Raw genomic sequence first — 26,574 nt, 5'->3', positions numbered from 1 at the left:
CCGAAGAACACTGCGTACACGAGCAACGACAGCGCTTTTCTCAGACTGACTTAGCGATGGTATAGACATATTTTTAGCGATTTGGTTGTGTACAATACAACTATAATAATAATAATAATTTTCAACGGAAAAACAGTTGGAGTTTATACTGCATGGGAGAAATATAGGTCATGATGATGAAATAATGAACATTTTATTGCTAAAAAATTTGTTGTCATTTTACTATAAATTAGTAAGATTGAAAATTATAAATTAATCCCACCGATAAGAATTGTAGGAGTATTAATTTATATTGATTGACCTCTTTGCAGGTAATCTAATATTGATAGACATAACGTTTAATTTGTACGAATTACGAACTCTTATCACCGGGTCGAACTGACCTCATTCTATGGCTATATCTGTTGGCCTCTGATAACGGATAATGGACTCCAAGTATAATTTATAATATATCATACTTATAATATTTTATATAAAAATAATATTATTAATTTTTAAGTTGATTTATATTTTATTTTTAAAATGAAATGGCATTAGTTGTATAAAATTATATAGGTACTTATTTTGTATCAACAAAACAAAAATAAAGATCTTCTAAACACTAATTTAAGGGAGGCGAGAGGTTTTTGAAAATTTACAAGAGAGGCGTATAGAATATAAAAGGTTGGGAGCTTTAACAAAACCGTTTTCAATTATAATATTTGCATGTGAGGTTTTTTCAAAAATAATAATAATATTACGTGTGACATTAATTTGAATACAAGTGATCTCGTATTAAAACAACATGATAATATACGTATATAGGTGCGCATTACATAGGTAGTATTCGTTGGATGCGGTTATCGCCACCGTACTTTGTACCACGTAATCGTTTATAGTTATTAACGTTTTTGCGCGTTAATCGTGGCCGTCATGTCTCCGGATGTCGAATATCCGTCGAGATGCTCCTAAAAACGGCGCAATAATTTTACATGATATGTATTATTTAAAATTATTAACTAGTTCACGGCCGACGCACTGGCAGTAGTTTTATCGCTTTTGGTTCGCGAAAAACCCACGCAAACGGACTTTCCTACGTTCGGCGTATCGGATAATATCTTTTAGCGAAAAAAAAAATGGATGTACTGACCAATCAATGAATGCAATAACAATATTATGTGAAACATCGCAATGTAAACGGTCGCCACTCCCGCGTGTCATCGGGTTTTTTCCCCCACAAATGCGTCCGTCGATACGGACAAATATAAATGATAATATGCATACTATTGACACGATTATAATATTACAATATCATACAATTGATGGTCTTATGACGTATATATTACACCCCGATAACGTAGTTACGGATCATTGTCGTTTCGTTCTCGCCTCCATGTAGACGTATCGTTGTTTTCTATAACAGACATCGACATTTAATTCAATTACTATAGTATCAATCACTATCATTATAACGCAAATCGACATCAAGACGATCGTTGCCCAAAGTATCTGCAGTTAACATCACGTGTGATGGCTGTCAACTTCGGACAGCTCTTGCAGCAGCTGGTCGTCGGCTACCTGTTGCTAACCACGGTCGTCCGAGCGTCATCGCCCCAAGGTGATGATAGCAGCAGCAGTCGCGTTAAGTACACTACCGATTTGTTGGACGACTCGATCGATGACACCGCCGACTCGACGTGAGTATATCAGGGATGCCATATTTTATTGTTTTCAAAAAAAATATATTTTTCTCATTCAAAACGTGTTTATTCACGATTGATCGTAGGCATGCCGTAAAACAATTGTAAACGTGCACTTTTATGGAGTTGTTAGAATTTTAGCATTAGTTCCTGACCATTAATCTAATAATAATTCATAGGTTGCAAAATATTTTTATAGAAAAATATACAAGTCAAATGATATATTCTTTAAGTATAGAATGTATTCACTTTTCCTTCTATTTAGAAGAGTCATAGACAATAAACGAATGATATAAATTATGTCGATAATTAAAGCTGTTATAGTCTGCTTTGAAACATTTCTGGTATATACAGAAAAAGGTTAATTCGATACAAAATAAGACTCTGTGACATCTATATTACATATTATACAGTGATTTTTTCAACACAAATACTACAAGTGCCTAATTATAAATACATATATGATCATAATTTGTTGTTTCGATAATAAAATTGCGTTTAGCTATTTTTATTTTAAAATCTTTTACATTTAAATTATTTTTTTATTCATGAAAGTTATAAATGTGTGAATAATTAATAATTCAAAATTAAACACTTATATGATTATTTTCAATTAGTCTACTAACATACATAGCTTTATTTAATAAAATTGTTTGATATTTATAGAAGACATAAAATAAAATAGGCTAAACATGATTAAACCATAAACATTCTGGGTTTTGATAATCATGATAAAATGCATATACATTACTAAGAGGTATTTTATAAAACATTTATAATACTTGGACAACAGGTCGTAAAGTCTATTATAGACTATAACAGACAGTTATAAATTCATTGTTGACATATTGTATTGTTTACTAAACACGATGCAATGATATTATGTCGGACAGTGCTTGTAACTACATGTATATAATGCTATTAAAATCATAGTAATGAAGGGGTTTGGAAAATGCATAGCATGAAATTATCCATAATATGTTATTAATTAGTAATTCGTTAATCGATAAAACGTATTTAGTAATATTATAATATGGTACACCATAAATGTAATATATATACATAGATGCACATATTATATATTTAAATATGTATACACGGTCGATACAATACCGTTAACGCCAGAAAGTTTTCATTCAAATTTTAGTTTATGATTTTTGATAAGATTGTTTAGTGTTGTATAAAATATTCTTTCATTTTTAGATGAAGAGTTATATTTGAACGTATTACTAAAAACAATCTATGATACACATTACACATTTGAAATGTGTAAGATTCAGCCTAGTGTAAAAACGAGGAGTTATTCGTTGAGTAATAAGACTTGATCCAACTTAAAACAAAAACTAAATAATTTATGGTTAATTATATGTATATCCATGAAAAGTTGTTTTAAAATATGTATATGAATTTATAAAATGTTGTCATATTTTATTTAATTTTTAATTTTCTGGTTACTTAATTATCATTACACGAAAAATACTCATAGATTATTAAAAACACACACATATTTATTTTATTCTTTTATCTATTTTTATGTTAACTAGCTCGTTTGTCAACGATGACCCCAATAACCCTTCTGAGTTTCAGTCGAGGTAAGTTCTGGTTAGGTTATTTTTAGTAAATATGAATTTCAAACAGAATATTTTTTATTTCAGATTTTCAAGTTACGGAACTAAATCAACGAAAAACACGAATCTCAAAACACAGGGTCAGTACTTATAAATTATAGTTTTTAATTGAAAATAAATGATATAATATACAGTTATAAAAATACAATTTTAGTTATAATAACGAGTCTTGTGATAGTTTTACTAGTAATGAATTTGACGTAAAACGAATAGAAATCAGGTTATTTTTATTATGTATATGAATATAATACGAGTAATATGGTTATTTTATTATTTTGTATAAAACGTTTTTACAGATATTTTTATTTTTAAGGTTTTGTAAAATATTTGAGACAAATTATTTAAAGACTGATATAAAAACATCTACTTTTTGATTATCAAATTTAAAAATATTTATTTTATAAGAGATTAATGTTTTTTTTATTCTATTCATTATGCACTTAATAATTTGTGTTAAATGGTCTTTGTCTATTTCATTTATGCGGAGTTATAATATTTTAAAAATGTTCTAAATACTACAGGGAGCTTAGCTCATCTTAACGACTTATTATTTTTTTTATGTTTAGTAACTTTATGCACTATTATTCCTACGTTGTGCTGTGGTGATGAACAAAGGAAGATGAGTCTTATTTTCCTATTGTTTTGTAAATATTTTTTGTAGTACGGCGTTATATATAGGCAATATAGGTACATAACTAATTCAAGGATAAAGGTTTTAATCAAATAAAATACTGAAACACGATGTTTCATGGCTTTTTGCCTTTTCGTATAGATTTTGTTTTTATTTAAAAATTCAAATATAATATATGATATATGATAAAATTTAATTAAAAATCGTATCTCTAAACATTTAAGTATATAATGTAATATTGTAATAGGGCCATACGGTAAGATGGGTCGCGAGGACTAGTAAGTAATGGTAATTAGTTCACAAATTCAAAACAACAATTGTAGGCTTAAGATGGTTTAATAAAATGCGAATGTGTAGCGATACACATTTCCGAGTTCATAAATAAGTAGCGACCTACGCGTAATGCGAATCTTAATAGTACCTATGTTTATTTTATTTTTCCATTAAGAAATGAGAGAGATAACACCATAGTTATATAAATATTTAAACAATATAATTGTGTACGTATTTTTGCTTAGTATGATTATGTATACACATTAATCATACCAAGAAAAAAATAATACAATGCGGGTTTCAGTTAAGATTTTTAAAATATAATGGGACGTAGTGAATTTTAGTTTAAATTTTCAATGTTTATTTTAAGGTTTTTAAATTTGATTAAAAAACAACCTATAAATCGTGAATCAAAAAAGTAGAATGAGACAAACGGCCATTCTCAAGACAATTTACTTATTCTTTTTTATTTTTATATAATTTTTTATTATGTTATCATGATTTTTCATTTTAAATTTAAACATTAATAATTAATCATAGTGTATCATAATTATAATAATTATGCTATTTAATTTGGAAAAAAATCAATGATATAAACTATAATATATACATTACAGTTATTTTACATACAACCGTTGTAATAATAACATAATATTAAGTTACCTGTGGAACGGTATGACTTTTGATTTAGTTGAAACTAAATCAAAAAAAAATATTTTAGATATTAGGGTTCTTTGCTTAAACAAACGTGGTTTTTAAAAATAATTTAACATATAGTGTTAGCTGATAGTATTTTTTTTGTCTGTATGTTTAATGTTTATCTTACATTATTTTATCATATTGTGTACTTTGTTTTTTTAATACCGAGATCGGTTTATCGAGTTTATTGGTAACAGTGTTTATTGATTTTATTATTAAATACTATTTATGACTATAATCAAAGTATATATCTAAGCTTAAGTTTTGGAATAATTGTTATTTTATATCTGAATTATAGAAAATCAAGAAGCATGCATTGCAACTTTTAAATCACCTGAAAACTCTATTTCCGTATGTTCTACAACAACTAAGTAAGTTTTAGATAGTAATTTAATTGCATAACCGTACCAACTAATTGTAATATATTTAATAAGAATTTGCCAGGCTACTTGTGTAGAAGGTTATAAATTTCTCAATGGCGTTTCAAAAATTTCGTTTGTGTGCGATGGTAACAGATACAAAGTCAAAGGATCAAATTCTTTCGCTATGCCAATATGTCTCCGTAAGTTAACTATTGCTTTTCATATGATTGGAATATTGCTTATAAGAAAATAAAATTAAATGGGTTGTGTACTTGCTTAGCTGTTTGTAATCCATATTGTGAAAATGGAGGTACTTGTGAGAAACCCAACAAGTGCAGTTGTCCGAAAAATTACGATGGCCCAACGTGTCAAAATTTAATCGTTCATAAGTACTGCCACGGTTATCCCAACACACCAATGAATTCAAGAAAGAAATGCAATTCAGAGTAAGGATAATGCTAAGAAATTTTAGCTGCTTACGAGTATAGTTAGAAACTAATTTTAAAAATGTTCGTCAATACAGTGCGTGTACAATTAACTGTATTGATGGATACCAGTTCCCAGATTCATCTAGTGTGACAAACGTATTTTGTAAAAATGGCTCTTGGATACCCGGGAAAGTCGAATGGTCGACAGTTCCAGACTGTAAACCAGTGTGCGATCCACCTTGTTTAAACGGTGGTAATTGTATTGGATATCAGAAGTGTCAATGTCCGACTGACTTTAGAGGCCCTACATGTCAATACCGTAAGTTTTTTCGTATTTTTAGTGAATATAATAATAATACAAAAATAATAAATACATTTTTGTAATATAATAAAATGTATAAAATATTTTTATGTATATCACAGTACCCATACATTTTTTTTAAACGAAAGTTTAAAATACATTTTTTTTTAAATATTTTACGTGAGTAAGATATTTTTAATATTATATGATATTTAATATAACTTAAATAATATTTATTATATAATTACGATTCACCACGTCTAAGAATGTTGCAGCCCCTTTCTTAATGGCTCTTTACTATGTTCCAAAAAGTGAAATAACTGCAATGGCACTTACGGTAGCAATTTGTAAAAATAATATGTTACCTTACTTTAGCAAAATAATATATTGTTATTACTTTGCATATAATATGCTGGATTTATTTAAAATTCAGCATAATAAATAATTACTGTTCAGTGTTCGTATATTTGTACCTACGTGTATTTATTTATAGCGGAAAGTTCGTGTGATGTAACAAAATTAAATTTCAATGGAAATTATAAATGTTCTGATGATATGGAGAAAAACGTATGCACACTCTCATGCCCTCAAGGATCTGTTCTTCAACCATTTAAAACAACTGAAGTCGAATATACTTGTCTGTATAAAACTGGAGAATATGAACCAAAACATATACCTCAGTGTTTATTTGGTAAGTTAATTTCTGTACGATAGAAATTGGAAAGTTAACGTTATTATATTTCAAAACATATTTAATAATAATTTATGTTGTGTGTGTTTATTTTTAATACAGATGGGAAACCTTCTAAATTAATAAATGTTATTAAAACCGAAGTTGAAGTAATTAATACGCATAAAAGTCGACCGGGGAGTTGTAGTCGTTGGGGTTTTGGAAACTATAAGACGTTTGATGGAAAGATATATAGTTTCCAAAGTGATTGCACCTATACACTAATTAGCGATATTAAAACCAACTTATTTCATATTCAAGCACGTTTTGATCAGGGAATCATTAGTTATATCAATGTTTATATTGTTGATAATCTGTATCAAATAAAAAAAAATGGTAAGATAATATATTTAATATAATAGTATCGATAAACAATTCATTTTTATTTTAGCTGACAATAACGTCGTTTCGTTGATAAATAATGGTAAACTACTTGCCGTACCTAATGAGTTATCAGATATAAGTGTTGAAATTATTAGTGGTCAAACAGTATTCATTAATTTACGCACTGCTAATTTAAAAATAACCTGGAAATCTAATGTAAGTTTAACCAATTTAATTTTGTGAACTATAATTTATATAATATTATAATATAACTTGTTTTCATTTATTTCAGGGTGCTTTAATCATAGACGCCGGTGTTGAGTTATGGAATTCGACTGATGGTCTTTGTGGAAAAATGGACGGTACATCGGCAAACGATTTGTCATATAATAGTGTGACAAGTTTTGCGAACAAGTGGCTAGTGAATGGGCTGAACGAAATATGTGAATCACCTATTACAGAAACCATAAATGTTTCTTATGAAATTATGCAAAAAGCTACACAATTTTGTTTTACTATTAAAAATGATAGGTTTAACGTTTGTGCTAGTAAAAATATTAATGTTAAAGCATATATCGAAGCATGTAAAATGGACTATATTCAATGTCATCTGATAAATGGAACTGATTGCGGATGTAGTAGTATTGTCATCTTTGCAGAGGAATGTTTTGGAAAAGAAACGACGATTTCATGGAGAGATGATAACATATGTCGTTAGTAATTACTAATAGTCGAACTAATAATACATTTTAGTTATTATTTATTAATACTACGATACTGTTTATAATTTCTTTAGCTTACCGATGTTCTAGTGGAAAAGTATATTCACAGTGTTTGCCAGTTGTACAAGAAACATGCACTATTGCAGCTGAAGTAAAGACAAAAAATGTCAACTCATACTGTGAGGAAGGATGCGTTTGTCCATTTGGAACTGTTCTAAACGATGGTATATGCATAGTAAAAGAAAAGTGTCCATGTAAGTTAAGAAATAAAATATACCTACCCGGGGAAGAAATTACTAAAGATTGCAACAAATGGTGAGTTGGTACGTTTAGTTTCAATTGTCGTATTACTTAACTAAATTAATTTTTAAGTACTTGCATTGGCGGAGAGTGGAGTTGCACCAGTGCCAAATGCCGAGGAGAATGTTATGCGATTGGAGATCCACATTATAAAACATTTGACGGCCTGAAATTCAATTTCATGGGATCCTGTTCATATTATCTCGTCGTTTTGCCCGAGTTTTCGATTGAAGCAGAAAATATCCCGTGTGACGGTACAATGTCGTTGGAACATGGTTTTGAAGTACCAAATTTTTCGGGAAAAGCAACTTGCACTAAAACACTTACTATACGAATCGGAAATAGCACAACTATTAAATTGGGCCAAGAAAAAATAGTTTTCGTTAACGGTGAGATTGTAGAAAAATTACCGATAAATGTACAAGGTAGAGCTTACATTAGAGAACAGTCAACATTTTTCCTTCAAATTATAATTACAAATGGCATTGAAGTATGGTGGGATGGAGATACTCGTGCATATATTTATGCTGATCCAGAACTCGAAGGAAAAACTAAGGTACACATTTTGCAGATAAATAATATGAAACGATGCTAAATTTTGATAAGGTTCTATATTAAAAAATATCTATATAAACTCATCAAAATATTAAATACCACTTCATACATTTTTATTGTAAATATTTAATTTATAGACCATACATGTATAATAAAAAGTTCTAAACAATGACTCTATATATTAACCAACTATGGTTTTTTTTTTTTTAATCACAGGGCTTATGTGGTACATATAACGGTAACCAGAAAGATGATATGTTTACTCCCGAAGGGGACATCGAGACAAATGTTGTTTCTTTTGCAAATAAGTGGAAGACAAAAGAGAGTTGTGCAAATAACAAATTAGAAACTGTAATAAAAACTGCTCATCCATGCGATGAAAATATACAGTATAAACATTTAGCTGAAAGCTATTGTAGCAATATCACAGGAAAGTTATTCTCAGATTGTCACACTCAAGTAGATCCAATTCCTTATTACGATGATTGTCTTTACGATGTTTGTTCTTGTCATCCTGGTCAATTTTCACGTTGCTATTGTCAAATATTAGCTTCTTATGCTCTTGAATGTTCACACCAAAATACGATCATAGATTGGAGAAGAGGTGTGAGAGAATGTGGTATGTATCTATTAATTTATATTTTATATCCATCATATTATATTAATATTGCGGCGAATTTATCTGAAGAAAATTGTTCATAGGGAAGATCAATTTTTAATGTATATTTTGTAGGTATAGTAATAATTCTAGTCTAATAATTGATTGATGCGTTTAAACTTGTTTGAAATAAAAAAAAAAAAAAATTAAAATACAAAATTAAGTATGTAATTTTTAAATACATGTAAATTAGTATCAAAAATGAAAATTATTTAATAAGCCTTTTTTTTTTTAATCTCATTGCGTTGATAAAAGTTATTAATAGTATACATAAATTTATATATTTATTATTTAATGAATAAATGAAATATATTAACGATAATATGAATAATATAGGTATAATTTATAAAATGTCAAAATAAAAACACTAGGCAAATACATAATTATTACATCGATAGTTAATTTTAAAAGGAAGTATTACGAAATCCAATTGATAGAGCTTGAACTTGTATTAGAAACTTTTTAGCATTGTGTCTTATAGCTAAGTATGTATTCTATAAACGTACTTCATGAAAAGTACAGTTTAAATAAAAAAAGTTTTTAGTGTATTTTTTTCGATTTACGTGAATTTTCATCTTGTTTTCAATTTTTATGTAGGTATTATTTTGAAACATTTTTCATAATAATATGTTAATTAATTATACAATGGATAAAATGCATTTATTTTTGAAACCGAATGCATTTTTATACTAATCAATGAAATTGAAGGTGTGTGTGGAGAGTATATTTATTAAAGTATACTTAAAAAGTTAAAAATAATTTATAAATAATTCTAATGATTTAAACATTGGAGAATAATATTAAAAAATGATAAATATTGCATAATTTTAGGTGAAAGTTACCTGTGGAGAATGTTTGTTTAGTCATTGTTAAATGTAATAAACTTTTTTCAAAAATAATATAAAATAATTTTCTATACATGTGTATTATGTACAGAACATAATATGAATTATGGCCTAAATTATTCGCAATCACTTCACACATCGTATAGAGTACTCTCAAATACATTGTTTTTAATAATCATATAATAATAATAATAATTAATCATTCTAAATTTTAAGGTGTACAATGTCCAGCCGGTCAAAATTATGATACATGTGGTAATTCTTGCCAGCGAACGTGTAAAGATATTTCCACTATCAATACTTGCAAGTCCAACTGCGTTGAAGGCTGTTATTGTCCTAAGGGGTTGACCTTATCAGATTACGGTGAATGCATACCCGTTGCAAAATGCCCGTGTTATTACAATGGTCAAACATTTAAATCTGGTCAAAAAAGAATCGAAACTACTGGCAAAGGGCCACAGTTTTGTACGTGCATAAGTGCAGCATGGGAATGTCGTTCTGCTGAAAAAAATGAAATAGCACAGTGGAAAGATACATCGGAAAGTTCGTGCAGTCGACGAAAACATTTGATATTTACTGAATGCGAACCTTCAGAACCAATAACTTGCCGTGTAAGATTTTACAATAATTTAATTATAAGTCACTTTCCCAAGGTTATTTATGAGTCGTTTTATTTAATGAATCTTCAAAGTAAATTAAGTTAAATGGTATATAGATTTATTTAAATGAAACTTTCTTATTATACAAAACTTGTTTATTTAACTTATACGAGTATTATAACTAATTTATTATTAAATAAATTAACGTTAGGTAAATATTGAATAATTGAAAGTTGCTTAACAAAAAAGGATAAAAAAAGACGTAACTAGTTAAATAACTTGTTTATATTTGACTGTAACAGAATATGCATGATCCTCCACAATCAACACCAGCCATATGTTATTCAGGATGCGTTTGTAAAAAACCGTATGTTCTTGATTCGTTTACAAAAGAATGTGTATTACCAAACGAATGTCCATGTCATCACGGTGGTAAAAGTTATAATAACAATGATACATTTTATCAAGGTTGCAATACATGGTATGTTCATTGGCAAATTAAAAAATAAAATTAGAAATGTATTTTTTAATGTTAAATATTATTAATTAATATAATTAATATTTGACAGCGAATGCAATTTGGGAAAATGGGAGTGTACGAATAACGAATGTCCAGGAATTTGTTCGGTCTGGGGAGATTCACATTTTCAAACATTCGATTCTCGATATTTTGACTTTCAAGGTGCATGTGAATATATTTTATCTAAAGGAACATTTACTAGTTATGAATCTTTTGTGACATCCATAGAAGTGAGTTGTATTTTTGTTTTTTTTTTTCTAGTACCTATTATACCTACAGTTACATTACATTTTTACTTGTAGTATTATAAGTACATTTTTTAAGTTTCAATTAAGTCAGTTATAATAAATTATTTCATTTAAAGATTTTGATTCCAGTACTAAGTTTAAAAAAATATGAATATAGGTCTCTGTTTAAAATCAGTAGTTCAAAATATTTTTTATTTATTATTTGTAAACCGCTTTTATTTTTAGACATACATAAAATAATAATACATGATATTATATCCTAGTAACTTTAATGTATTTGGTTGATTATTATAATTGAAAAAATAAAATATTATCTTATTCTTCACCAGTACGGTGATCTCTAGGTCAAACTTTCTAATATCTTCAATAGCTTTAGGTGCTTATACCAATTGGTATAATGTATTATGATATAATATACATATTATTTATTTATATATTCATAATTTACTTTATTTTTGACGAAATAATATTATGATCTAAATATTTGTGAAATTAAAATAAAAATATAATAAATATGATTTGTTTTTAGAAACTAATAGTATAGAATCAGTTTTATGATAAAATGTTTTGTTATATTAATTTAAAAAATAACTATTTTTAACTACACTACTGTCGTGATGGGAATTTATCTCTTTCTCATGAATATTCATATAACGACTAAAAACTTGGGCAATACAATGTCATATTTTCACAAAAAGTGTAGGTACCTTTCTAAGTCCAACAAAAGTATAGTTTGTTTCCGTTTCCACTAAATGAGATATTGATCGATTTCATCAAAAGCATTTCGATAACATTAATACAATATGTATTATATTTTATAATTTTACAATAATGTTTGTTTAAAAGCCATTATATAATAAATTGATTTAAAATTCAATAAAATATTAAAAATAGAATTTTGTATATTGGTATAAACACAGTATACCATAAAATATTAATATAATAATTTATTACAATAAATAAAATTTTATTTTTATACTGCCAGAATAATTATAATTATTATTAAGAACTTTTTACGCGTTCCGAAATCAAAAGTTAACTTAATACAGTATAATATTGTTAATAAAAAAATAAAGTATTTTTTGAATCTAAAATAAATATTGTTGTAAAATTAAAAAAAATAAAATATAATAAATGTATTATATTTATGTGTATATACATTGTTATATCGGAAAAGGGAACGGTACATATTTGATGGAATTGCCAACACTATTGACCCCGTTGTTCCTCTGACATCAAAAATATACTGTACACACAATTATAATATTAAATTTGTATATTATTATTTTCTTAAATCTACATGTTTTACTTAGAATTAAAAATACACTTAATATAATGGTGTATAAAATATAACTTATTATTATTAGTTTTGTTTTTATTTCATTATATGAGTACCATTTTTTTTTTTTTTAGTAGTTTATAATAAAATATATTTTTAGGTTGTACCTTGTGGTTCAACAGGAGCAACATGTATAAAATCCATAACTTTAACGGTTGGAAGTGGCGATGAGGTTGAATCTATACAATTGAAAAATAAACAAACTCTTTCCAATACTAAAAGGTAACAAGTAAATTGAAATAATTATAAATAATAATATTTCATCTAATCTATAATATATATCTTATATTTTAGAATAATTGTCAAAGAAGTTGGACATTTTGTGGTTGTCGAAGTTCCTGATTTGGGAATACAAATATATTGGGACAAAGGTACAAAAATTAATTTGCAACTCGACCAAAAATGGAAAACTAACGTAAGATAAACACAATAAAAGAAGTTTATTCACTATAATATTGAAATAAGAATATTTTTTTTTTAGGTTAAAGGGTTATGTGGAAATTATAATGACAATCAAATGGATGATTTCCAAACACCTTATGGGGGTATACCTGAAGTATCAGCATTATTGTTTGGGGATTCATGGAAGCTACAGCCTCACTGTACTCAACCGTCTGAAATACGAGTGAGTGTTTTTCAAAACGTTTTAATCGCAACTTAACAAACTTTTCCATAAGATAATACATACGCACAGTTTTAGACTATAATATGGATTTTGTAGTTTTCATTTATAATTAATAATATTTTTATTTACTTGTAATGTATGTAATTAATACATTTCTAACTGTAATATTTATTTAACTTTTTAGGATGCTTGTGTGTTACATCCACATCGTAGACAATGGGCAATTCATCAATGCAGTGTTCTTAAATCTTCTATATTCAAGCCTTGTCACTCACACGTTTCTATAGACAATTATATAGAAAGGTGTATTTTTGACACTTGTGCTTGTGACCAGGGAGGCGATTGTGAGTGTTTGTGTACAGCAATAGAAGCATACGCTCAAGAATGTAGTATTCGTGGTGTTTATATAAAATGGAGATCTCAAGACTTATGCCGTAAATATAATAATATAATTGATATACTTTATACTTTATACGATATATAGGTATATAATAGTTCTAAGAGAAATACTAAATTATAATATTGTGTATAGCAATTCAATGTGAAAATGGTACATCTTATGATTCTTGCATACCACGATGTTCTAAAAAATCGTGTGACGACTATGTTTCTCAAACATCAGAATTATGTGATGACAAATTTTGCATTGAAGGTAAATATTTTGATCAGTTTACCTATGAATATTTTATTAATTTGATTATATATTTTATATAATAAATTATAATAAATATAATAAATTATATAATTCTAAAATCTCAATATTTAGGTTGTGCTAAAGATCATTGTCCATTTGGTCAAGTTTATCTTAATTCTACATCTGATGTATGTGTTTCTAAAAACAAATGCAAAATTCCTTGTAAAATTGAAGGCTCTGACCGTTTATTTAACGAAGGTGACATTGTTTTTGAAGATGACTGTCACTCATGGTATGTTTATAAAAATATATTTCTGTTAATGGAAAATAAATCATTCTTTGTTTTAATTTTAGCTTTTGTTCAAGAAATAAGAAAATATGTAAAGGTCAACCCTGTTCTACCCCAGCCACAATAATCACAACAACCACTAAATTCCCCGATATAACTACCACTACTACCACTTCAACTACTACAACTACTACAACCAGTAAACCAATATCAGACCAAAATATTAATAAAACAATCGAAGTATTATGTACTGAAGGTTGGAGCGCTTGGATAAAAGTGAATCAATTAAAAAGCAAAAGTTTAACTAAATTTGAATATATGCCCACATTTGAAGATCTGATTTCTATAGAACACGATGGCAAAGTGGGCTTAAAAAATAATGTAAGAACATAATAATAAATAATGAAAATATGAGATTGCTAAATGTACTAGTTTCGTTAATAATTTATAAATTACAATATTATATTATAGACACTGGGAATGTGTGTGCATGATAAAATGGATAATATCCAATGCAGACCGTCGAAGGTGATAAAAGGCATTAAAAATACCAATAATAATGTCGACTGTGGCATAAAAAAAGGACTTGTGTGTGATGGTAAATGTAATGACTATGAGATTCGTGTACATTGTAAATGTAATAAGGAATCAAGTAAATATAAATATTCACTTTAGTAAAATCTAAAACATGGTTAGGTATTTAATTATTTTATATTTAAAGGCACTGAAGAAGAAAATCTTGGTCTTATTGTTGACGAGGATCGAACAATCAATAAAACTCAAACAGGTTAGATAGTTAAATTTATTTTAAACTTTTTTTAAAATATTGGCCAATGTTTATTTTAAAAATTATTATCACTTTTTAGTTTGTTTGGACGGATTTAGATGGCAAGGTTGCAAGGTAATGTGTAACCAAGTGTGCCACTCATTTGAAAATCAACTCAAACACACAAATATGTGTGTATATCCACAAACATGTATTGGAGGTTGTGTTAAAGAAAGTGAACAGTACACAGCATGTCCCGTTGGGTCCATGTGGAGGGACAATAACACGTGCGTGTCTAAAGGTGACTGCACTTGCTTTTCTAGAAATGGTACTCAAGTGAAGGTTAGATAATCTCTTATTTAAAAATAAAATATGATTGTAAAAATCAGTAAATAAAATGATACATTTTATTTCAAGCCCGGTGGCGTTTTCAAAGAAGATCGGTGCACTGTATGCCAATGTATAAACAACGCTTATATCTGTGACGATTCTTCTTGTCAAAATAAACCATCTACTGAACCTATTGAGCTCACAACTCAAGAATATTATGAAACTACTGTACTTGAAGAAATCACCAAGTCATACACGAAAACAACTAATAATGATTCTACTTCGGTTTCGCATGAGTATACCACTGAAAAGCCTACAACGACAACAGAGTATACAAGCACAATTAAATGGCCTGAAACTAGTACTACTAGTCCTTATTTGATTGAGTCCACTACATTACCGATAAAAGAATCATCCACTGTAAAAAATAACAAAACAACAACCACAGAAATTATTTTTATACCTTCTACAGTGTCTCCTCCAATAGTTATTTGTGATTCACATGGGTAAATATTTATTTAATTTTAAACTGTATTATAATACTACTAATTTATATAAAGAATTAATTCAATATAACGCAATATGATTTTATAGAATCAAACCGATAACTGCCACTTTAGAGCCACTGTCATTCGATGCTAGTTCATGGTTTGACGAAACTACTGCACCTCAGTACGCCCAGTTATATTCGCAAGCAAATGGTTATTGGAAACCGTCTAAGCCAACCGAAAACGAATATTTACAAATTTATTTAGGGTACCCGGAAACGATTTATGGGGTAGAGATATCTGGTAGTCCTCTAACCGATGAATACGTAACAAGTTACAATGTAGCATACAGCTTGGATGGTATAAGTTATAGTCACGTTTCATATCATGGACAACCCGAAGTAATTTTTAATTTTATTCATAAAATATTAATCATATTTATAATATATATTGCGTAATTTAGGTGTTCCGAGGTCCTTATTCGCATAATATAGTAGAAAAACAAATATTTTTTACTCCTATTGAGGCAAAATACGTTCGAATTATACCTATGACTTGGCGCAATAATATTTCAATGCGAGTTGCATTATTAGGATGTCCAGTTACGTCTACTACACTTGGTTATGAAATTCAATCAACTATAAAGCCATCCAACAAATGTAATTACATTTTAAATTTATTTAAACTATCAGCCATCACTGACTAATATGTTGAGTTGATTTATTTATAATTAATTTTTAAAGCTATTTGTTCCGATCCAATGGGAATCGAATCTGGCTTATTAAACAATATGATATCGGTTTCATCGTCTACTTTTGAAAATTTCAATGCTATCAATGTGTCACTCAAGAGTGAATCAGCATGGGTACCATTTACAGCTTCAACCAATCAATGGATTCAAGTAAATTCGATATAAATTTGGCTAATTAATTAAAACATAAATTAATTAAATGTTAACTATATAATTATACAGGTAGATTTTACGGAACCTAGAATTATAACTGGTATTATAACTAAAGGTATTTCATCAAAAAGCGAAACAGGTGAAGCGTGGATTGAAGCATACAAAATCGTGTATAGCAATGATTTAATAAATTGGAATAAAATATTGGATTCTAACTCAGTTGAACAGGTCTTAATGAAATTTAGCGTTAACTTTATTTAATATTACGATGAACTTTTTATTTTTGTTTTTAGATTTATTCAGCTAATTTTGACGGGAACAGTCCAAATACGGTATTTTTCAAAACTCCAATAAGAACTCGTTATATCAGACTTCACCCGGAAAAATGGTACAATATGCCGGCATTGAGATTGGAAATTCTTGGATGCTTCGAAGCGTACGCCACCGAAGAAACAATTATTCAGACAACAATAAAACCTGCTATTCATCTCACGAACTGTAATATTTGTCCCGGCTTAACAAATAATGACTGCACTTGTCAATCGGAAACGTGGTGGAATGGCGAGAATTGTGGACTACGTTCCGAATGTCCATGTGTTCTAGGAATTATGACATACCAAGTCGGTACAGTGTACGATTTAGAAAACTGTCAACAGTGCACATGTACTCTTGGTGGATTGCCTGACTGTGCACCAAAAGTGTGTGGTCCTTGTCCTCCAGTAAGTTCTCTTACATCAATTATTTAAATTTAGTTAATCTCGTACCTTGACTGGCTTAACTTATTGTATGTTTAGGGTGAGGTTTCCAATACTGCAACATCCAGTTGCAAATGCGAATGTAAACCATGTACAAATGGCACAAAATTATGTCCGACGTCTAATGTATGTCTCGAAGAATCTCTTTGGTGCAACGGGATTCAAGATTGCCCTGACGATGAAATTAACTGCTTAACAACTACTACAACAACAACTACTACCACCCCAACTAAAATAATAACAACAAAATCTACCACGCCAGCTGAAATAATAACAACAACAACAACAACTATAGCTCCAACCGTTACAGAAGAAATTAAAACAACTATTCCAATAATTGTTCCACCAAAAAAAAGAGGGCAAGGTCCATGTCCTGAAATAAAATGTCCAGAAGGACAAATAGCAAAAATTTTAAACTCATTACCAGTGAAAACCAATTCAATCAAATTTGCTCGAAAAACAAGAAGTCCAGAAATTATTGAAGACGATCCATGGCCATCACCGTTTAATCCTATGACTAATTTAGCAGCATCAGTGAAAAGAAACCATCAAGACCCACTATTTAGTACTAAAGGAACAACTATTCGGCGTAAAGGAGGTATTAGTTTTGGTGTTAAGAGTGGAGGTGTGAAAAACGATAATCAACAACCAATATGTAAACAATGGATTTGTGAAGCACAAGTAGAACAATTCAAGTGTAATACACCTTCAATTACATGCCAAGAGGGATATTTCTTACAAATAACGCCAAATGACAACGACATTTGCCCAGTTTATACATGTGTTTCGAATACATTGGATGAAAGTGAATGTGAAATCGATGGCAGAGTATTTAAAACCTTCGACGGAGTTACATACAAATATGAAATTTGTGATCATATTGTTGTCAGAGATCGAGTGCATAAAAAATGGATGATAAAACGTAATTATAAATATTTTTATAATGTGTTTATTATGCATTATTAATTTTCATCGTAATAATTTAAATTATGTTGTAGAAATCCGCCGTTGTCCATACATTGGTGCTTGTCAAATATCTTTGTGGATAGATCATTTGAATCACACTATTGAATTTTTCCCAAATATGACAACTACTTATGATGGATATTCTTATACTGTTAATCAGGTAAAATCTAATTTCATATGTAGATAAAGTGTATAGGTATTGTAAAATATAAGCTAAACTATTTTTTTTTATAATTTTAGCTTCAAGTTATAGGAAGTCAAGCTACGCAATTCGCCGTCAAACAAGTTCAAACTGATTATATTATATTTGCCAGTACATTAGGTTTTAACATTATTTGGCAAGTTAATGGACAAGTTAAAATAAAGGTATTAAAATATGTACAGTAGATTAATAATCAATATGAAGTGAAGAAGTGAACCAGATGCTTTTTGACATTTTTCATATTACAGAGTTAAAGAAAATAAATAACATTTAAATATATTAGAGTATACCTACTTAATTAATTAAAAATTCTATTTTTTTTCTATACAGAAGGTTTAAACTTGTGGTGTGTTTTTTAATTCAAATATATTTTATATGTTACACTTACTTTTATTTATATTTATTATAATTTTATATTTTTCACAATATCAATTCATTATTAATTATATTGATTTTGAATTTTTTATAATTAAATATTTTCTATAGGCGAATGCATATTATACTGGAAGAGTTGACGGTCTTTGTGGATTTTTCGATAATAACCCTGCAAACGATAAGCTTAAGCGTGATGGAGTTATTGCTACAACTACACCAGAATTTGGAAACTCTTGGGCTGATTCTAATGTACAATGTGAAGCTAAAATATGTCCACTGCATATACAAAAAGCGGCTCTCGAGGCTTGTAATGTATTTAGGTAAATTATAATTTAATTCGAATTATAATATATTAATAAGAAGATATAAGTTGGCCAAAATATGTTTGGTATATCCTTAGTTAATGAATAATATAAATGCAATGAATATAGTATAATAAATTATTAAATAAAAGAAAAAATATATATTAACACAATCATTTATTTTAGATCGGAACCATTGAATCAGTGTGGTGAAAATGAGCATATTGAAGATTTTGTGATGAAATGTGTAGAAAGCATTTGCACATGTTCTGAAAACACGGTAAATGAATTTTCCGAATGTAGATGCAAAGCAATTTCAGGATTAGTTACTCAATGCTATGTAACAAATTCATCTGTTGAACTTTCTGACTGGCGTATACTACACGATTGCCGTAATTATAAATACATAATTATTAAATTATAGAAATATTATACTAAGCTTATTATATTATTGTTTCTAGCTGTAAATTGTCCTGCTCCTCTGGTGTACAAAGAATGTTTCAACAGAGTGTGTGAGCCTACTTGTGATTCATTACTTCAAAGTGATCCATGTCCAAAATTACCTGGCTTTTGTTTCCCGGGATGTTATTGTCCAGAAGGTTTTATTAAAGAATTAGGGTCTTGTATAAAACCATCTAAGTGCAGAAATTGTAACTATACAAATATCTAAATTGAATACAATTTGATAAATTATATATATTAATTTTTAATATTTTTTTAGGTGTATGTGAAGGATCGGGTACCAGTCATTATACAACATTTGATAAGGTTGACTTTACTCACGAACAAAATTGTTCCCATGTTTTAGTAAAAACTACAAAAGAAAATGATTCATTAAAACCTGGGTTTACAGTATGTTTTTTTTTAAACTTAATAATTTATTAATTTTATTTGATTTATATACATTTTATATTTTAGATTGTAGAGACTACTGGAAAATGCTCTAATCCATTGTTTTCAAATGGAGTTTGTGTTCAAAATCTAACTATCATCCATGCCGCTCACGAATTGCACCTATATTATAATGCGGACGCTTCCAAGGTATTTTTGTAATTAATTACGTCAATGTATACAATTAAAAAAAATATTTTTAACAAGTATAGATATTAGCAATTGTTGATGGGAATGAAGCCAGTAAAATACCATTTACAAATAAATGGCTATCAATAACAGAATCTCCTGGAAAATCTGTGACAGCTAGTATTCCAATTCTTGAATTAGAAGTTATATTTATGACTATGAATCAAGGTTTTTCAATAAAAATGCCTTCACATTTATACTACGATAAAACTGAAGGTCTGTGTGGTAGCTGTAATGGAGATTCTACAGATGATATGGCAGCTCCAGATGGAAATATTCCGATAAACGCTGATGAGTTCGTAACGAGCTGGAAGGAAAATGGAACGAGTAATTAAGTTCATTAATTAATCATATAAAATTAAACTAATAAATTGCGATTTTTTAATTTTTTATTTAGAATTTGAACAGTGTGAAGCCATCATAACTGAAGTAAAAGAAAAAGAAGAAACGTGTACTATTCCTAATCCAGATGTAGATCCATGTCTTAAGTTAATGGATTCTAAGTTATTTGGCCAATGCCATGCTATTGTCGATGTTAAAATATACTTGAAAAAATGTCATTCCATTTTATGTCAAGGTCACGAAGGATCATTTTGTCATTCGTTAGAAGCTTACGTTCGCGAATGCCAATCGTTTGGCGTTTGTTTAGACTGGAGATCTCCAAATCTATGCCCTTATTCTTGTCCAAAAGGTAACTTAAAAGGCCTAGGTATTAGAGTTAATGTATTTATGGTGTCTAATTGAGAATTTTATTAGGATTATTCTATAAGGCTTGTTCGTCTGGATGTGAAGAAACCTGTGATAACTATAAAGCTTTAAGGTCCGGGGAAACATTGTGTAAGAATCTGCCTACAGAAATGTGTACATGTCCAACTGGTCAAGTCTTTAATAATAGCATATGTATAAACGAAAATCGCTGTGAACCTTGTGACAATGAAAATCATTTTGTTGGAGATACGTGGTTAGCTGACAAATGCACTACGTGCACGTGTTCAAAAAGTTCCAAAACTGTACACTGTGAAAAAAAACAATGCACTCAATCATCGTTTACAATTTGTCAAACTGGTTTTAAATCAGTAAAGGATGAAGATAACTCAGACGAATGTTGTGTACAATATAAATGTGGTAAGTAAAATCGATAATCTTATATAAACGTTTAGTTTTATTTTTAACGAGACGAGTTTATGTTTAGTACAAGAAGAAAATGTCGTTCAGAACTGTACGGATATTGCGATGCCTGTATGCGCAGTAGATCAAGTAGTCAAAATGGAATTGACTCCAAATGGTTGTAAGAGATTTATTTGTGGTATGTACTATGTACGAGTATAGACTGTAATAATTGTATTATTTTTATCGCCATTAATTTATATTAATGTATATTATGCAAATCGTTATTAGAATGCAAACCTAAGGATGAATGTTATTCGGGTTTACCTGACAAAGATGTGGAACTTTTACCCGGTATGGTTAATGTTATGAATAATCAAGGGTGTTGTCCTTCATTCCAAGCTATCTGTGCGCCAGAAACTTGTCCTACACCAAAACCATGTCCTATGTATTACGAGCAATCTATTATTGATAATCACAGTTGTTGTCCACAATTTAAGTGTGGTAAGCGAATTTATTGTATTCTTGATATTATATTAATATTAATTAGGAATATAATAATAAATAATTTTCTAAACTCTATTAAATGCTTTTTTTGTAATTAGAATTGCCGAATAATACATGTATTTACGAATACGAGTGGATCGCCTCGACGGATGGCGGAGAACGTAAACGCTCTGAAAACGAGAGAACCGTAGTTTTAAAACAGGTACATTTTTCTGTTAATATAAAATAATGTAAAAGACATTACATTTATAATAATTTGTTTTCAAGTTGGACGATACTTGGGAAGACGGTCCCTGCCGATCGTGTTACTGCGATATGACGTCTACGCGAGGAACTTGTAACAAAATTGAATGCGCTGCTCCGTTAATAAGCTCCGACTACGTGATAGTATCACACACGAAATATGGTCAGTGTTGCCCAAGTTACAAGAAAGAGTCGTGTATTTTTAATGGGACGGTTTATAATGTCGGAAGCGAATGGTCTTCATTTGATCCCTGCGTATCTATGAGCTGTAAACTAGATAACAATGGCGAAGCGTTTATCACCGAATCCGTAAAAAGTTGCAACACCGAGTGTCCACTGGTAAATTAACTTCTATGACTGTTAGAAAAATAAATGATAAATAATGCGTATTATAATTGAATTATTTTATTAATTAATGTAACTGATTAATGTGCGAATTGTCTAGGGTTGGACGTATACACCTTCAACAAACAGTTGTTGTGGAACGTGCATACAGCAGTTTTGTGTGATGCAAAATAAGACCTATTCAGATAATGACACATGGTCGTATGACAATTGTACGTCGTTCTTTTGTTCAAAGTCTGAATTCAACGAGGTAAGCGTTCAGTTTATCATATAAAAAAGAATTCGAAACTTATTATAATATCGTAAATTAAATACAATTTTCAGTTTAATATCATACCGGCGTACCACGCGTGCCCGAATATCGGCGACTGTCCGGAAAACAGAATCTATTACGACGGATGTTGCGAACAGTGCAACACCACAGGGACTATTGAAAAAGAGAGCCATAGCCTTTGTGCTCCAGAGAGCTTACCCATCAATCAAACAGTCGGTCTGGTAACAGAAGACAATCCATTCCATGACACGTGCATGAATACCGAAGGCATAGTTGGATTCACGGAGTGTCGGGGTCTTTGCGATTCGTACACGTACTTCAATAAAAGTGAGGGTCTCGATGGTCAACCGAATTTGATTCCATGACTGTTCAGTGTCATAAGCGTGGTGAAATATTAACACGGAAACGATCGTATTTTATATTTTCAGAAACAATAAGACACGATTCGAAATGTCAATGTTGTCAGCCAATCCGTTACGATAAATTGTCCGTGGTATTGCAGTGCAAGGATGGCTATCAGTATAACAAGCCTGTCTCAGTACCGTCGGCATGTTCTTGTACGGCGTGCGGCGGCGAGAGCTTTTCGATAAAAAAATCAAGAAAACTTTAAAACGATACTTGAATCGTAACAACGAAATGAAAAAATATTAGAGCTTGTACCTAACCGAATACTTAAGCCATTTATTTATTTTAATGTCTAAATAATTAAACAAGACATTTATTTTTTATTTTTGTACATTTTTTACGGTTGTATTTATAATACTATCATAATTATAATATTACAATGTATTAATTTAAATAAGCTAAATTAATTAATCTGTCGCATTCCTTTTAATATAATATAGTGTAGGTACATTGTACACTACATTACACATCGTATAAATTAGGTTTCATTAAACTTGATACAAAGAAATTGTTGACTTTTTCTTATCTTATACATTAAGGACACTAAGACAGTTTTAATTAAGAGTAAAATGTTGATGGCGCATCATCATTTTGTCAGCAATATTTATTACCATTTTTCTTTTCTAAGTCATAAATTGCATTTTGCTTTATCATATCATTTATATTTTATATCTTATAAAAATATTTTTTAAGTGTTTCAATGTAAGTTTGCAATTAAAAAGTGGTAATGTTTAGAAAAATTGTAGATTGATATTTAAAATATGTATAACGAAAAACAATTCTTATGATCATTGTATTATTCTAGAACAATTTCGTAACTGCTTAGTTTTCAATTTTGGTTTAAATATAATATATATTTTGGATCACATTTTAATGAAGTAAGTTTATTTTTGAATCTTCCGGTTATTCAGATAATATTAATTATTATGCATTCTTAAAACATATTTCTTTTGGAAATATGCAATGATCACAAACTGTATAGAAACTCATAACTTTCGTAGACATTTTAGACGGTTGACATAGAATTTAAATTGTTGTTAGTTTAATAGATTACACTAAAATTCAGTTTATTGCCATGAAAATCTATAGGTATTTGATTATAAATGTATTTTTACAATAATTTTTAACTTTTAATTTTAAAATCGAGAATCAAAAAGTAACTGCATAAAATAAGTTGTAATGAATAGTTTTATAAAAACTCAGTTCTACTGCAAGAAAATATAAGAAATTAAAAATTAGTTTTCTAATCATAAATTATTGGTTTGATGTAAAAAGTTTTAAAATATTACTGTATACATCTAATAAAAAATATCAAACTTATTTCTAAGCGAACTACAAATTACTTCTGTGCTATATATTTTTGTTTATTCGATAACTTTGATAAGTATCATTCTCAATATTCAAGTATTATAATTTGAAATTGGATGTGTCTTATGCGATTGAACACGCATTAGTAAAATATAATAATGTTCAGACCATAATGTATGTATAATATATGTGGTAATAATTCAATATTTATTGTCTTTTCAAACAGATCAAATAATTTGTACACATACATTAGTATGCAAGAATGGTGCGCGTTATGTAGTATATTATATACCACTGAGACACAAAATAAATATTATTATTATAATGTTGCATCAAGAAGATTAAAATTAGTTTCAAGATTTGAAATTATATATATTTAAAGAAAAAACAGCATATTGTGTTTCCAATGTCTCCATACAATATTCATGTATTTGCTTGACAACTATAGTGGTTCATGAGTTACGTTAGCTGTCGGAATTGATTGGAATTTATGATATTGTAGATTTGTAGAATTATAATGAATTGCTTTTTACTACATTAATTTTTAGTGTGTATTTCATTTAAAAAGTTGTCAACATAATTTGAACTTTGGAGATTCAAAAACTTCGTTAATAACCATCTAGACATACAAACGTATCCTGGAAAATATATACATACAAGTAACAATTTGTTTTAAATGAAACGTGTCTGAAAATTTGTAGTTTAGATTTAGGGCAGGTAATTTTTTCTAAATTATACTACTATACTAGTGATGGGCAATGATATCGATAATTCGATATGATATCGATATTTTAACACATTTTCGACACCGATATCGTTCTATAGTTGTATGTTGGATTTACTTTCAATAGAAATGTTTTTACATTGAAAATACCCAACCAACTAAATCTATAAATTATTATAATTTATTCAAGTACATATAATGGATATATTTATTTTAATTATAACACGTGAAAAATAAATAATAATTTTTATTAAAAAATTGGATTTTTATTCGAGCTAAAAATCAAAAATATGCTGAAATTAACGCGTGCTGTATTAATTATTGTATCGAGAATTTATATTAATTTATGATATGACCGTTGTGCATAATATAATATACAAAAAAGTATATGAAATTTTATATACTATACCCAACGATTATTATATACATAATAATTAATTTTAAAACAATTATTGTCGTATATATTGTTAACTATTGTTACTATTTTAGGTAATCTAAAACAAACGGGTAGTCGGATTGACAGTAATCGATTTTATGTAGTAACCAACACACCAATCAATTATTTGTTCTTATTATATTAAATTAGTATGTTATTAACATCAATTAATTATAGTATAGAATCGCATTTATTTTACTATATATACCTGTATAATATCAGTCGATCTGTCAACATCGTCAGTGCATAATAAATGCAGTAAAAATATATGACATACGACGTATTATTTTGTTCTACTCGCTGAATCGGAATCTCAATATTTAATAAAACTTGAGCGCATGTTTAAGAAGATCAAAAAAATTAATAAAATCACGAGCTATCAATAGAATTATTTGAGATTATGTCGAGTTCTCGGTCGGTATTAGACTAGCCTTATTTCATTTTTGTCATTTTAATGGTTAAAAGCTCTTACATCGATTATTCGAAAGTTTACGACAAATCGATATAAACACACTTATCGTTAATAACTTAGCGTACTTTTACTTAAAAATCATGATGTACATTAAAACCTATCTACAAAATTACCTAGGTCGTATAATACAATATAGTGATCTCGCGTTGTAGACGTTATTATAGAGCGAGCGTGTTCGGTGTTGTTAAGTATAAAG

General features: G+C 28.8%; 1 protein-coding gene across 1 annotated transcript; it reads left to right on the top strand.

Moving 5' to 3' along the window:
• The first annotated feature begins 1,321 nt into the window (after nt 1–1,321).
• Nucleotides 1,322–23,761, top strand: LOC132917392 (hemocytin-like). The gene is made up of 51 exons (XM_060978111.1): nt 1,322–1,676; nt 3,224–3,271; nt 3,335–3,387; nt 5,209–5,281; nt 5,345–5,472; nt 5,553–5,718; nt 5,796–6,019; nt 6,495–6,692; nt 6,795–7,067; nt 7,123–7,271; nt 7,348–7,768; nt 7,852–8,092; nt 8,150–8,633; nt 8,849–9,251; nt 10,352–10,746; nt 11,037–11,215; nt 11,304–11,484; nt 12,942–13,063; nt 13,136–13,256; nt 13,323–13,466; nt 13,651–13,900; nt 13,999–14,118; nt 14,233–14,392; nt 14,455–14,770; nt 14,861–15,041; nt 15,111–15,176; nt 15,256–15,497; nt 15,573–15,991; nt 16,080–16,374; nt 16,437–16,632; nt 16,717–16,874; nt 16,947–17,105; nt 17,171–17,596; nt 17,672–18,554; nt 18,631–18,758; nt 18,839–18,964; nt 19,287–19,495; nt 19,664–19,869; nt 19,939–20,127; nt 20,199–20,329; nt 20,396–20,518; nt 20,581–20,884; nt 20,955–21,248; nt 21,314–21,682; nt 21,750–21,863; nt 21,956–22,168; nt 22,270–22,373; nt 22,439–22,753; nt 22,860–23,009; nt 23,084–23,360; nt 23,462–23,761. The coding sequence occupies exons 1-51, from the start codon at nt 1,510–1,512 to the stop codon at nt 23,641–23,643; spliced, it is 11,475 nt and encodes a 3,824-aa protein (XP_060834094.1). The 5' UTR covers nt 1,322–1,509; the 3' UTR covers nt 23,644–23,761.
• Nucleotides 23,762–26,574: the final 2,813 nt, after the last annotated feature.

This window comes from Rhopalosiphum padi, chromosome 1 (assembly GCF_020882245.1).
Source record: "Rhopalosiphum padi isolate XX-2018 chromosome 1, ASM2088224v1, whole genome shotgun sequence".
In the NCBI taxonomy this organism is placed as follows: domain Eukaryota; kingdom Metazoa; phylum Arthropoda; class Insecta; order Hemiptera; family Aphididae; genus Rhopalosiphum; species Rhopalosiphum padi.
This window is presented reverse-complemented; position numbering and strand designations above follow the sequence as displayed.